This window comes from Drosophila grimshawi, unplaced genomic scaffold (assembly GCF_018153295.1).
Source record: "Drosophila grimshawi isolate 15287-2541.00 unplaced genomic scaffold, ASM1815329v1 contig_44, whole genome shotgun sequence".
NCBI lineage: Eukaryota > Metazoa > Arthropoda > Insecta > Diptera > Drosophilidae > Drosophila > Drosophila grimshawi.
In genome coordinates this window covers 4,710,278-4,725,643 of record NW_025063240.1, presented here as the reverse complement: position 1 = coordinate 4,725,643, position 15,366 = coordinate 4,710,278, and the positions used below count along the sequence as shown (strand labels likewise).

The following is a 15,366-nucleotide window of genomic DNA, read 5'->3' as shown; positions in this document are numbered from 1 at the left end:
GAATTATTTCGGGTTGCTATATTTGAGAATTGCTTTTTTTTAAGTTAGTCAGTCTTTAAGCTGCTTTCTCCAAACTGAAAATAGGTTTTTAGATTGTCTATAAATTATAAGCTTGTTTTATGAAGATTTCCTAATAAGACTATAATACATTTTAATACTCCCAGACTTAGTTTGCTTTATTTTAATTTTTTTATTTTGCATTTTTCATTTAATTAGTCAGTTTATATTTTATTAAAATATGTAAAAATTAATAAAATTATTTAAATACATAAAAGAGTTTAAATATATTTATTAACATAGAATTATTGTAATATAAAAATAAAAAATGTTTAATTATGATAAGCTTATTAAGTTTTCCAACTAGGTTGAAGTACAGATAATATTGAAGTTAGACACATGCAACTATATCTATAGTTGGGGATTATATTATACCCATTATAAGATTAGTACAGGGTATTTATAATCCGCTGCCACAGCCCCGAAGAGCAGGTGAAACTGTTTGATCATTGGCTCTTAAATAAATAAATGTCAACAGCGAACATTGCACCGAATTGATGTATTTATGCATGTTAACAGCAATATTTCTAGGCTGCAACGGTTAACAGCAGGCGAAGCCGCTCTTTTCCACAGATTAACAGCAGCTGTTTTTGCACTTACAGTGCTTAATGTTCCGATTCCGTTCCATACGAACTGTTAGCGCTTTAACAGAAGAGAAGAGAGCGTGTTGCTCACTCTCCGCACATTGACCAAACCACTTTACGTTGTGCTGTGTTTGAGATGTGAGGGCGCCGTTTCTGTGTTTCGTGTAATTTCAGTTTGTTTCCGTACGCCTAACGAGTTGGTCGTGTGCGCTCGCATAAGTATTGCGCGTCATGTGAGTTGTGTTTTGTTTGATTCTGGAATATACGCGAGGCAAACGTGCGTCCTTTACGTGTATCATAAATAAACAACACACAACAACAGCAACTAAAAGTGAACGGAAAGTGAATGCAGTGAATGAATGAGTGATTTTGCAATTATTATTACTTTGGTGCGCATTTTCATTTGTATATTTTGCAGAGCGTAAAGCAAGTGCCGTTAAACACCAAAAACCGCCCCGCAAACAAAAACAACCACAGCAAGCACCGCAACAACAACAATAACAATACTACACCCCAAAAATACGCTGTCAACATCACAGTCGCCGTCGCCGTCGCAGTCGTTGTCAGCGTCGCAGTCGCTGTCAGTGTTCGCTGTTCGCATTTGGAAATACAAATCGTGTTTTGCGCTTTAGCATTTTGCAGTTGTTATTTGTTGCTGCCGCTGCTGCTGATGCCTGTTGTTGTTGTTGCTGTTAGTGTTGTTGTTGTTGTACATTCGCCAAGTTATTTACGTCGGGTCGCGCAAACAACAGCAACAACAACAAAAATTTACAATTAAAATTACGCGCGCTACGTCAAAAAGTATCTGTAAGATATATACACCAAAACACAGAGAGAAAGGGTGACAAAGAGCGAGAGAGAGAAAGAGGAGAGGAAGTCGCACAATATGCGCCAAATTCAACTAAAATGCAGCATATAACGGCTGTAAAAAGTTTTACGATCCAACCGTAACGTTGTTGCCCCCACAGCCCCCAGCCCCCAGCCCCGTACATCATCCGGCATAATGCCAGAGACAAATTAAGGTCGCTTCGTTGCTCCGTGTGGCACACCTGAGAGAGTGAGTGCGGCAAGTGTATTAGTCTCTTAGCAGCAGCGACAACAACAAACAGACAAGGATAACCCACCCATAAAGACCGTAAAACATTTGGCTCCAAAGCAACAATATTGTAACAGTAACATTTACAGTTAGAGTCGCCGCTACACGCTCGTAAATTGCAAAACAAAACCCAAACAAAATCCAAAGCCAAAAACCCAACAACCCAACAACGACTTTCTGTTCTAGCTGCAACCAAAAGCAGCAGCTGCCTGCAGAGAATAGCGGCAGCAGCAGCAGCAGCAACAGAAACTCAGCAGCAGCGATGGCGGGAAATATTGTCAAATGGTGGAAGCATAAGATACTCGGCGGCTATAAACAGTTCTCAGGTAAGAGCAACACAATTGTTTATTTCCTACTAAGCCAAGAGAATTGACAATAAAAACAATTTGCAATTTATTTACTTTGTAGTTTTGCTTGAATACGGCAACTTAAACTAGCAAAAAGACCGAAATAATGGCTTCAAAGATAGTCGCTTCTATTTTTGATTTGCAATAATTTTATTATTGCATAAATTATTAAGTTTTCTTATTACAATAATTAGCAAGAAATTCAACTAAATAAAAATACACAAAATATATATATTAGTTTTTTGGTTCATGGTATCTAGCATATGGTAGACTGCCATATGATTGGTGTTATCACAAAGTGCCCCTTCTGTCTTCTTTGAGACAATGCCGCACTAAAAATGTACAACAAAATCCACACACACACACACACACACACACACAAAATATCCAACCGATTTTCTTTACTAAAATGCTGCTGTCTACGAGACGTAAAGAAGAAATTTGAAGATTCATTCAGTCAAGGGCTTCTCCCACATCCTTCTCCAATAATTACACACAACAACAAGAACAACAACGACAACAACAACAAATGGAAACAACGAGAACAACACACACACAGTGGGAAATGTGGAAAATGTAGGCAATCGAACGTTCTTTATCTGCAAGATACACAGAACGTTCGCTTGTGGTCGCTAGAAGAAGAGAAGAAAAAAAGGCACACAAAAATAGAACGTAGAAAATCCATAACAACAACAACAACAATAATAATAATAACAACAACAACAAAAGCAACAGCAACTCAGAAAAACATCAAAAGAATACGACGCACGAAAAATAAATAGAAAATGGAAAAACCAAAGAGCACCGGCCAAGTGGCACGTTGAATGCGTCAGGCAGCAGAGAGGCAGATGCAAAAGAACCAAAGGGAAGAACTATCTATGTATGTGTGTATGCGTTGAGATCGAATTCGAACTCGCCGCAATCGTGATCAATAGAAAAAGGCGGCTTCTTTTTTTCAAATATATTTTCGGCGACATTGCCAACTTCTAAAAAAGAAGAAAACAAAAGTATCATAATCATAAATAAGCAGGCAGATATAAAAAGGGTTCCTCAAAAGTATTTTCTGCGCGCACAAAACAGAAAACGTCACATCAATCAATCATCAATCAATGTGATTATTTATTTTTTGTGGCAGTGTGGCAGTTTCAGTGGAAACGTTTTGCTCTTCGCTGAGAGCGGGTTTGCGTTTGGTTTACAATTACTGCATCAATTAAATGCCAGGGCAACACTTCGAATTCAAGCACAAGGATCGTCTGCAGCAGCGCTGGTAACCCTGGCATGCCACAGAGCCCCCATACACTAATTGCTTGCAGATGCAGAAGCAGAGAGCGACAGAGAAAGAGAGAGAGAGAGAGAGAGAGAGAGAAAGAATTCAAAGGAAACCCAAAGGCACGCCGAAGTATGCAACTTCAAAGAAAGCAGCAGCAACAGCAGCAACAGCAGCAGCAGCAGGCAAAAGGCACCAAAAACCGAAAAGAAAAACAAAAAACCAAATAAAAATATAACCTAAAGCGGAGAGCAAAAACACATTGAAATGCCGAACGGGCGAGCGAAAATTTCTTACCTGTTGCAGGTAGAGCTAGCTGTCTTGAGGTAGAGGCAGCTGCTGTTGCTGCTGCCATGCCACAGCAAAAAAAAAAAACCTTTTAAAGCCCTCACGTTGATAAAACAACAACAAGCAGGCGACGTCGTCGTCGTCGTTGAGTCGCCGCCACAAACAAAAATAATAATAACTGCGCGCGGCAAACGGCGTCGGCGCGTTGCAAGGCAGCGACTCCTCCATCTACACAGCTCCACAGCTTGCAGCAGCTCCATCTTCAGCAACAGCCTCAGCCTCAGTGCCAACCAGTTCCGCGCTTACAACTATGCCAGGCATCTCGGCGGCCATACACAAAAGCGGTTTAGAGCCGACGATCGACAGACGGACAGACGGACATACGGACATACAGACAGATAAACAGACAGACAGACAAACGAGCGTACGTTGCTTCGTATCTTTGAGATACACACTCATACACACGCACACACAACGCGGCCTGTGCCTGAGCCGCGGAACAAGCTGCGCTTTGCGCACTGTTCAAAAGATGCGCTTTTTGCTTTAAGTTCGGCAATACACACACACACACACACACAGATAGACACTTTGCACCGTGTGGCAAAATTGTAGTTTATCAATGTAAAAATTTATATTAGATTTGTGTGTAAATTATTTGAAATATGAATGTCATTAAAATGTTCTTTAGTTTTCGATTTTTTTTTAAGAAATAATTTATTAACAGAGCTAGCGACGAAGCGGTTGTGCTCTAATTTGTATTAATAATTATAATAGTATTGGTATATAAAGATAGCACTGTTAACATTAATAAATAAATAAATTACTTTTACCTAATTTTTGGCAGATCTCACTGAAAATAACAGAATACAGAAGTTTCCTTAAAATAATTTAATTCTAATTTTATATTTTGATTTAAAATCTTTTTAAAAACTGTGGACTGCTTTAAGACCCACATTAATTAAATAAATAAACTCTTTCAAGAGTTAGCAAACTTGCAAAATTGCATGTCAGTTTTTGAGGCAGATCAAATATTTCAAATCATGTTGTTTTTAGTTTGGTTATTTTTAGCTATAATATAAATATATTAAAATATGACGTATTTTTGTATAATTCGTTAAAATTTGTGTCACTGTGCGTGTAGTGAGTTTCGCAACAGTTGCTACTTGTTGTTGTTGTTATTGTTGTTGTGAATTACGGTAGAAGGCAACAGGCGATTCCAATGGCAGGCTGGCAGTCAGGCAGGCAGGCAGGCAGGCAGGCACTCATGACAGGCTCAGGCTTCAGCTCTGGCAAGCAGATCTGCACTTTTGAGGCTGATCCTCAGAGGAGGTGGCACAGAGACGGAGAGGTTCAGCATAGCAGAGCGCAACTCTCTTTAAGCAATTTTCGTAATATTAGCCAGGAAGTTGGCGTTGCCGTTGCCTTTGTTTTTTATTTTTTGTTGTTGTTGTTGTTTTCGTTGATGCTGGCATTGCCTGACATGCCAGCGACCTTATAAGGCTTAGCTTGGTGCAGCGAACGACTGTTGGACACCAGTCTCAACTGGTTTTCTTTTCTTTTTTTTTTTTTTTGGGTTTTTTCTTTATTTATTTATTTTTGTTGAGTTTGTTGTTTGTGCTTTTTGGAGGCTATGTCTTTTGGCCTGGGCCGCCAAAAACAATGCCGCCTGTGCCAAAGATAAAAAGCTGTTAGCTTGTAGCTTCTGCATTTTGCGGCCACAGCCAAGACAGCAAGCCAGCAAGAGAGAGAGAGAGAGAAAGAGAGAGAGAGAGATAGAGGGAGCGAGAGCAAGAAGGGGGCAAGAGAGCCGGAGCAAGGGCCTCTTCCTCAATCAGAAGATATATGTAATGACTTTTCGAGGTTTTTGTTTTGCTCGTCAGAGTTTGTTTGTGTTTGTTGATTTAGCAATTGGCTTCTTGGAAATGTGCCGCCAGAGTTCAATAAGCAAACACAGCAACAGAAACAGATGCGACATTGACTTTCGACTCTGGCTCTCAACACAATGTTGCTTATATGTAAATTGTTAGTTTAAACATTAAGGTTGCCGCTACCCCTCCCCACCCCTCCCCCCTTGTTTCATTCATTTGTGAGTTGGCATCAAAAGTAAAAAGCTGTCGGCTCTATCTTCAGTAACGCTTCTTTCAATGAATATGATGGAAAAATCATGTCAGCCAGTCAACTGTTAAATACTATGCCTCCTCTCCCCTTGCCCCACTGCCCCCTCTGCGTTTGTCTGCAAATTGTGTAGTTTGCGTTAACGGTTGCCTGACTGCCTGACTGCCTGGGCTGCATGAACGGTGTCGGTACGTCTGACGTCTGATTGATAAGCGCGCTCCGCCTTATCTTAATAATATTTAATGCATGGCCAGACCGCTCCAAACGGAGTGCGAACACAACAACAACAACAACAACAACATCGGTGTGGTGTGGAGGGGTGTAGAGAGTGAAAAAGAAATGAGTGGAAGAGCAGAGCGCATAGTGAAAATGAAATTGAAAAATAATACAAAACGCTTTGTCGGTCATTAGCTTTGAGTGGACGCCGCCGCATTTGGGGATCGTCGTCGTTGGTTTGAGGCACGTTGATTGTGTCAAAGTGAAAAGCCGCAAAAAAAAAAAGAAAACAACGCAGAGTCACATATGGAAACAAATAGAGAGTGAGAGAGGTGAATAAAATGACATGGAACCGCTTTGGGCGAGTCTGCCAGTCCAAGCTCAATTGCAATGCACAGCAAAAAACTGCCTTAATTCTGAGGTATTTTTTTTTAAATTAACTACGTTGTGATTTTACTTATTTATTTATTTATTGTGGATTTAAAACAGTCTACAATTTGTAAAAAAGATTTTAAAAAACGTTATTTTTCATTTATTAATTCAATAAAAAGATTTTAAAATTAGGGCTACAAATTAAATTATATACAATTAAAAGTGAGTAAATAAATTTCAATTTAAAATTGAGAAATAAAGTTTGGTTTAAAATCAAAGACCCAATTATATATTTGGAAAATTAAAAAATTGCATTTGCTGAATGATGACTATAAAGGACAAATTTTAAATAAATCAACAATTTTACCTAAAAACCTATAATGTACTTAAAATTACAATTTCCAGAGGTATTATTATTATTTAAAATGCCAACAATTCACAGACACTTCGTTTACGCATATTTCAATGGTATTAAATATGGCCAACAGTTAATTTGCATAGCAAAATAAATGCAGCTAAGACACACACACAGAGTAACCACACACACACACACATACACACATTATGCAGGGTATTAAGCGCTTCAGCATTCTGTCTACTTAAAATACAATGCGGTACCAAAAGTATTCGCCAGAGAGATAAAACTAAAAGCGTCCAACAAACCAAACCGACGACAACAAAAGAATACTACGAGCTTGTTTGTGTGTGTGAGTGGGTGTTTGTGTGTGCTATTTGGGCGTTTGCGTGTGTTTGTGTGTGTGTGTGTGTGTGTCAACGGCACACAGACACTTTCCGCTTTTGAAGTGGCTTTTAATTGATAAAAAGCGAAAAAAAAAGAAAAAATAAAAAATAAAACCCATAGAAAAAAACGGCATTACACATACGCCCTGGTGGCAGTGCAGCAAACTGAGCGCTGATAGCAAACGCATCAAGTGACAGAGACAGCAACGACTATGACGACGACATTGATATTAATTCCCACGCTTTTGATGGCCCCGTGGGTGAGTGGGTGAATGGGCTAGTCCCAGACCCACCGAGTTAAATGATAAAACGTGTTGCCCAGAATGACAGGGCGGAGGAGGGGATTAGTGGCAGGGGCAACACAGTGGAGTTGCGCTAAAATGCAAAACTGGGCAACTTGATGATGCTGAGTGCTTTTTGGGAAATGGTCGACAGCAGATAATGGATTGTGCAGGCACTCATACACACACACACACACACACCGTTGATTGCTGGTTACGTTACGAATATGCAATTCTAGGCAAAAATTGTTGAAATATCTCTGTATTTGCATATGTCAACAGCACTGTAAAAGGCATATTATAGTATATTTTATATTTATTAAACAGCTAAATTGAAGTTGTAATTGAAAATATTCTACTTTATATTATACTTTTGTATATGGCATTTGTATAAGATTAAAAGCCGTATAAACCACATTAAAGTCGGCTAAATTGAATGAAATTTTAATTAATTTGTAGCCTGTGACTATTTTAAGAAGCTTTCACAATTAATATTTCTTATCTTTAAATTTAAATTTCTGCTTATGTTCTACTAAACTTTTGACAACAATCTGAAATGTCTGCAGAGAATATAAGAAATTATTAAATTAAAATTAACGGCGTAACATTTAATCTAAAATAAATAAATTACTCAATAATATTTTTAGTAATTTCCCAAAACGTACTCAACTATACACACACATTAAACACTGTTTTATATTTGGTAATAATTTAATTGATATAAAACCATTCAATTCAATTCAATTGTATAATATACAACTCCAGCTTTTTTTGTAATTTAATGTGCTCATTGTAATTTAATGCGATTGTATGCCGACTTTAAGTCCAGCTTTAGTTATTGGACAGCATATTAAAGTTGGAGTTGGCGCATATGCGGCGTATGCGTAATGACGATGGCAATGGGGGAGGATGTGGAGATGGAGAAGTTGGCCGACTCCATTGTTATGATGATTATTTGTAATATATGTGAATTATTTTGTGGCCTGGCATTATTCAATGCTTTTAGCATTTATTTTCTCTGTGAGCGTATTTATTGTTTTTCTTTTTTATGCCCCCCATTTCAACTGTGTCTCGTGTTAATCATGCTACATTGCAAGCATGCCACAATAATCATAAGAATCAACAACAACAACAACAACAGAAAAAGCAACAACAATAACAACATCATTATTTTAGATATTTATGTATTTATGTATGGTGGCACGGGGTCTGGGTCCCTCTCTCTCTCCCTTGGCATGGCTCTTGATAAAAATTTAATGTAGCATGTTAACAAGCGAGCCGTTATGATTACGCACACACACACACACACACACACATACACATACAAATACAGCAAAAACTAGAACTCCAACAAACCAGCAATAATAACAGCAAATGGCAACTACAACAACGCAGCAGCAATTCCAATATAAAACGTTCTGCAGTCCAATTTGCCATTTCAATGATGATGGCAACGACGACGTCTCCATCCAAGCCAAAGGCGCAAGTGAAGCAATCGACATTCCCACACTCCCCATTCTCCATTCTCCACTCTTCATTCCCCATTCGAATTCGCATTCGCATTCGCATCAACATCCGCATCCGAATTCGTTATAGGTGCGCCGTCGTCGCTTCAGGAAATGAATAATCAATATTCACAATTGAAATTCTTCAGAAATTGGCAAAGGGTCGCATTATAAAGCAACTCAAATTGTTTGGGGTTTCTTAAAGCTATGGCCAATTGAGGGAAATAATTGAAAATGAGGCAGCTATCGAAAGAAAATGTTAATTGAGGTGCTATATTATTAATTAATACTCTTTTATTTGAAACTTAAGCGCAATTAAAATAAAGCCTTAAATGTTTGTTAGATTTGAATACGGAAAAAACAGCAAAAGGCTATTTTAAAGAGTTTTTGATTTTTTTTATTGATAATTTCTAAAATGTACTTTAGATATTTATAGAGAAATTGGTTTCATTATAGCTGCGAAAACATGTCTGATTTTAGACCTGATAATATGTGGCCAAATCAGCCGCTGGCAATACCCACATTATACGCAATAATGCCATATCCACAAATCCTATGAGACTTTCATAAATAATTATTATGGCATATAATTTATTGCACAACAAAAAATAATAACCATCATCGTACACACACACACATACACATAGACACACTCACTGCATTACATTAATATATTTATAAAGTTGGAGCTGCTGTTTGTGTCAGACGAAAAGTTTTAATCGCTGCGAGCTCAACTTGTGACTGGCGGGCGAAGGGAAAAAAACTCCATCAAGGGCTTTATCATACATTCAACTCGGCTATCGGCAGAACGTGGAAAATCCAACAACGTCATAAATTTGTAGCGCCAATTAATCATTATTATTATTTTTTTTTTCGTTTCATTTCGTTCGCGTTGTGTGTGGCTTCAACTTTTGATGCAGTGCATTAAATAATTGATGACGCATCTAAGGGATACATTCTGAAAGCGAGCATCTGCTGAAAAACTGTCAATTTCAATTCATTTACGCGTTGAGCGTAGAGCGCAGCGCATTAAATGTGAGTGCTACAAACGGGTGGGGCAACAAGTAGGTTGCAAGTGAAAACGGGTCAGCCACAGTCAGCACAAAAAGCATTCGCACTCGTATCTAGGGTAATGAGCACGCGCACAAGTTGTGGAGGGGCAGGGAGTGGGCAAGCAAGCGGTTTGCCAACTCGTGCCTTTGAATTCATTAAAGGGTATACACATCATAAAGTCCAACGTCAACGTTCACAGGTCAGAGCTGGGCAAAGGCAACAAAGATGCCCAAAGATGCCCAAAGATGTCGGGCCGCAATATGATAAGAATGCTTATCAAAAATCGTGAAAAGGTCCAAGCAAAAGTACGAGACAGATCCCAAAAACAACAGAAGCCCAACAATTTTTATTACTTTTGACAAATGTTGGTGCGGAGTGGTGCGGAGCGATACGGTGCTGGGTATGGGATATTTTCCAAGAATTCCAAGTGTTATTTATGTTTGTACAGTTAATTTGCATCCCATTGATGTCGCGCCCGCTCATTCACAGAAAATATGCCTGTTGAAAGAGCTGAGAAAAAGGTTTCGAAAATATATTTTATGCGTGCATAATTAATACTTGAGCGGACTCTGGAGAGTGAAAAGCGAGGCGTTGGCTGCACAGTTTCTGGGCGGCAGTTAAGCGGCTTCAACCCGAAAAAAAAAAACAAAAAAAAACGGAAATGTGGCATCAAAGATTCTAAGCCCAAAACCGAAACGAACCGAAACGAAACCAAACTCGAACAGAAAACTCACACTCAAACTCAAAGAGACGTACTCGTACTCAAAACTCAAACTGTGTCTGAGCTGAGCTGAGCTGAATCGACATCTTTTTCAACGCTCACCCGCTTGGTCATTGTGTTTTGGGCTAAGCTGGCATTAAATTTTCATGCTTTAAACAGCGGCTCGAAATAGGCTTAGGCCTGCCTCTGCCTGCCTGCCTGCCTGCCTGCCTGCTTGCCTGCTTGCCACGAACGAATGCCTCCGAGTCGACCCCGAATGCTTTTCACTTGAATTTCTGTCGGCGGCCATATAATTAAGGCGCGCACACCGGCAAAATATGAGTGCAACACTTTTCGAGCCGCAGCGAGCTACAAAAAAAAGAAAAAAGAAGAGAACCTGCAATTTGCCAGCAGCAGCATCAGTGCCAATGGTGGTAGCCGCATCAACAACACCAGCAATAGTGGTGCCCCAAGTTTGAGTCCGAGCCGAAACCCTGCACGATGCTGCTCATTAAAAAGCAAGAAAACAAAAATAACACACATACGTGTAGATATAAAACCCCAGCCATGTTGGCTGCTGCTGCTGCTGCTGCTGAGCGCCTCTTCTTCTTCTTCTGTAGCTTGCTGCGGTTGCTTGCCGCTGCTGCTGCAAAACCTGGCCAACAAATTGCGGCGCGCTGCCCCTAAAAGTGCCACAGTTAATGGGCACCGAACATCATCTCCCAGTTTCACTTCACAGTTACCCCTTCGCTGCACCGTCTTCTACTACAGCTACACCCTCTTCCCTCCTTCTGCCCCACTTTTTTTGCCCTAAACCTCGGGTCTGTGTTAATTTGATATGCTGCTGGCTGAAGGAGCCATCGCCATCTGTCAGTTGTAGTTGAAGCCCCTGTTGGACGCTAGATGGCGTTTCCCGAAAGAGGGTCGCACCAAAGATTGATAGTTCAGTTACCCAAAACAGTGGCAAAAACCAAAAAAAAAGAAAGGGTGAAGTCAGCCAGGGCCAACAACAATTTTAGAACCTGAGCTAAAGTCATTTTTAAACAACTTATCATTTTTAGTAACCAACTATTATGCAGGACTAAACAAGGATTTCGATTTTTCCGTATGATGTAAAATATATGATCTAAAATGTATCGTTTATGATTCCAGCTAAGACAAATTGGTTGTGCTTCTTCTATAAAGTGATCAAATGTAGTAAATGATAAATATGCAAATGAAATCATAAAAATAATAATTTTAAAGCAGATATTTTGCAATGTGACTCAAATCATAGCAAACATTATTATGCAAAATATATTAGTCATATTCATAATAAATAGAGCATTTTAAACATTAATTAATTTGTTTAGCAGCTGGCGAAACTTAATTGATGCTTTTTTTTTAAATGTATAACAAGTTTGTAAACTAATTTGAACTAATTATTGTCATGCATATTCCATATGTCATTGTAATTTGCATTTAATTATTTTGCCACTTGGCTTTTTCATTTTAAAGTGCACTTTGCGATAAACTGCGAGAACCCTTTCAACCACCCATGTAATATAAACTGTGAGTGCATTGCACTAACTACAAACTACACACACACACACACACAACGTAATTTGTTTAATTAGTTTTCGTAGAAAGTTTTTCCGACCATTTGAAACTCTCTACTCGTGTACTACATACATATTATATACATACATATATTTAATATATGTATTAAGTCCTATGCGTATCCGGTGTAGAATAGTATTATAACGAGCTCAGACACTCGGACAGGGTCAATCGTCTCAAATGGCATAGCTGTCAGAGTACGAGGTAGGGCAGGGGGTAAGATTCCACGAAATTGGTGATCCGGGGCACATAATTCACGTTACGAGCGGCAACAACAACATTTTTGACATATATGAATTGATCATTATGTAAAATTATGATTTGTGGCGTTCAAATTACAAAATTTGTTACATATTCTCGCGCGTAGGAAGTCACAAAGTTGCACGCATGGCCACCTTCTGCGTCTCTGCGACACCCCCATCCCCACACCCCACATAGAAAGTCAGCCCGCTGCCCCCTATTTGCGTGGTGCGCCAGTTTCAGCCACAACCACAAATCATTTTTTCGGTATTTGTATGTATTTTCAGCGGGTTATGCGACTCGTTGGCTGTTGGCTCTTGGCTGTTGGCTGTTGCTGTTGCTCTTGGTGCGTTATAAAAATTGACTTTTCGCAAAACGATAAACGAGAATTATTGCCCCGCTTGCTGTGTAGCGGGGTAAATATCACATATTTACGCATAATTTGTGTGGCCCTCATTCGGACAGAAATAGGCTATGGGTAGGCCAAAAATATGCAAGCCACATGCAATTTGTTGTTTCGTAAACGCGAATGCAAAACTAATGAGCGGAAGCAGCTGATAGGCCGTGAAGTAATACTATGTCATTTGCAACGCAAAAGGAGTCTCAAATTAAACAAAATACAGGCGGATTCCAAGCAGTTTCTAAGTGGAACCGGAAAAGCCTTCCGTTTTCACTCTCAAATCAAGCGTCTGACAACTGCCAATTTAATCGGAAAAGCTGTACGTAAATTGGAGCACGCCTGATATAATTGTATGCTGTAGCATTTAAAAACTATATATCAATCAGAATGCTACAGCAACAACAACAAGATTTGAATTCCAAACTGTAGCAAAATAATATTCGTTATTCTATTTGTTGTATCCACTTGGCTTATTTTGCTTAGACTTAAGCCAAGATAAAACACATTTTGTCAAATCATTTTATTCTCAATAAACCTTCAATTAATGCTAATTCTAAAATCGCTTATCTAAGCCACATCTGAAGCTCTAATATGATATTTGAGCTAGTGGAAACTTTGTTTCGTTTCCGGCTACTTTAAATAGTTTAACGAATATGTATTTTTAAGACCAACTGCGCCCAATTATCATACTCATACCCGGGGGATGAGTCGACTTATCGGCTGCAGAGATGCAGAGATATGCATGCCAGCAGCAGGCTAAAGGGACAGAAGTCTCATCATCGTTCAGTTCTAAGAAAACCTGACACATTGTTAGCAGCTATAAAAACGTCAGCAGGCAGACATGCAGAGCAGGGCAGGGCAGATGAGAGGAGGGTCGCCAGGAGAGGATGGATAGCAGCGGACGGACGCAGTCAGGACACATGGCGAGCAATCTTTCAGATTTTGGTTTTTCGGGATTTTCGTAGCAACAAACAGCGTGACACACACACACACATACACACACACACACACACACACACACACACACACATACACATACACACAATACAAAACAAAACCAAACAGCGCAACTTCGTCGGCGACATAAGCAACACACACGGCTAATGACGGCAACGTCGTGTGTGTCTTGTCTGTTGTCTCCTGTCTCTCTGTTGATCTCTTTGGCGGGGGGTGCAACAATTGTGTGCCCCTCGACTTTGGGACTATGCCGCTGCACTGCAATTGATTTCAACTAAGAGTGTGCGAGTGTATGTGTGTGTGCGTGTGTGTGTGTGTCGAACAGTTAAAACTTCCGCCAGCATAGCATAGCTCTTAAACCGCATACACAGCTGCTGTGCCCCCTCTCACTGCTCACTCTATAATGCCCAGGCATTAGCGTTGCTGCTACTCGCCTTTGATATCAGCCAGAAGTTGCTGGAGCCGAACTTCCGCTCCCAGCACTCATGACCACCTGATAGGCAGGTGTTGTCCGTTATGCCGGTAGTAGTAGTTGGTGCCTGTCTGTGGTCGCCAGCATCTGTCTCTGGACTCTGGTCCCGCACAGGGTCTGGCTCTGGTTCTGGTTTCGACTCTGGCAAATTCGTGGAAATGCTTTTTGGGTGTGGTCGAGTCGAGTTCGAGTTCGAGTCCCGAGTTCAGTTTTGTTTCGCAGAGCCAAACTAAATTTCAATTGCTTCAAACTGAATGCTGGTTGCGTTGTAAAGTTCTTATTAAGCTGAGGTTTCCAGAGAGAGAGAGAGATAGAATGAGAGAGAAAGAGAAAGATAATTGTAATTGGTAGGGTCGGTCGTTAACTTGCTTTGATGTACAAGTGAAATGCTTTAATGTCTTTCCATTGACTGTAAGTGCGCTCAACTGAACAGCACAGATTCCTACAATATCAAAGGTAAAGAAACTTGTGTATTATTATCAATTTCAATAGTAGAAATAGAAGGGAAATGAGTGGGAGTTGCACAGACCTTTGTTTAATTTAAGTGCCATGCTGTACAGATCAAAGTGCGCTTGTAGCTTGAAGCGCACAAATTGCTCGTTTGACTGATTTATGTACATTATTCAAAATCTGTTTGATTAATGAATGGCATTCGAAACACAAAGACAGCTACACAAAGTAAATAAATGTCAGCTTGGAGTTAAAACTGCAAATATCAGTTAGGCTTAAACCTATTTCTTTTGAAGCCATTTCTTATTTGCAATAGAAGTTTTATTTAGAAAGCACTTTAAACTTTATATATTTTCAAATATTATTTTAGATTTTGCTTCTTTTAAGCATAATCTTAGTTTTTATTTCTGTTGCTTTGTGTTTTTAATTTGCTTTGATTTCTGCACTTTGCATACAAATGGCAACTTGTTAAAGTAAATTCCCTGGGCAGACAGCTGCTCCCCGCTCCCGCCTTCGCCCTCGTTCCGCCTGTCGCTCAGAGCACTGGCTGACTGTCATTTGTACAATTTATGACTTGTTGTCAATGAAATGCCACCCAGAGAGCGTTGCCATTGTGTTGACACCAC

The 15,366-nt window shown here is 39.6% G+C and overlaps 1 protein-coding gene across 1 annotated transcript in view; it reads left to right on the top strand.

Moving 5' to 3' along the window:
- The first annotated feature begins 842 nt into the window (after positions 1 to 842).
- Positions 843 to 15,366, top strand: part of LOC6557948 (protein naked cuticle) — a 44,186-nt gene continuing 29,662 nt past the window's right edge. The window contains exon 1 of the mRNA XM_043215556.1: positions 843 to 2,063. Within this exon, the coding sequence (XP_043071491.1) occupies positions 2,000 to 2,063 (64 nt within the window). The 5' untranslated portion in view covers positions 843 to 1,999. The remainder of the gene's footprint in view (positions 2,064 to 15,366) is intronic.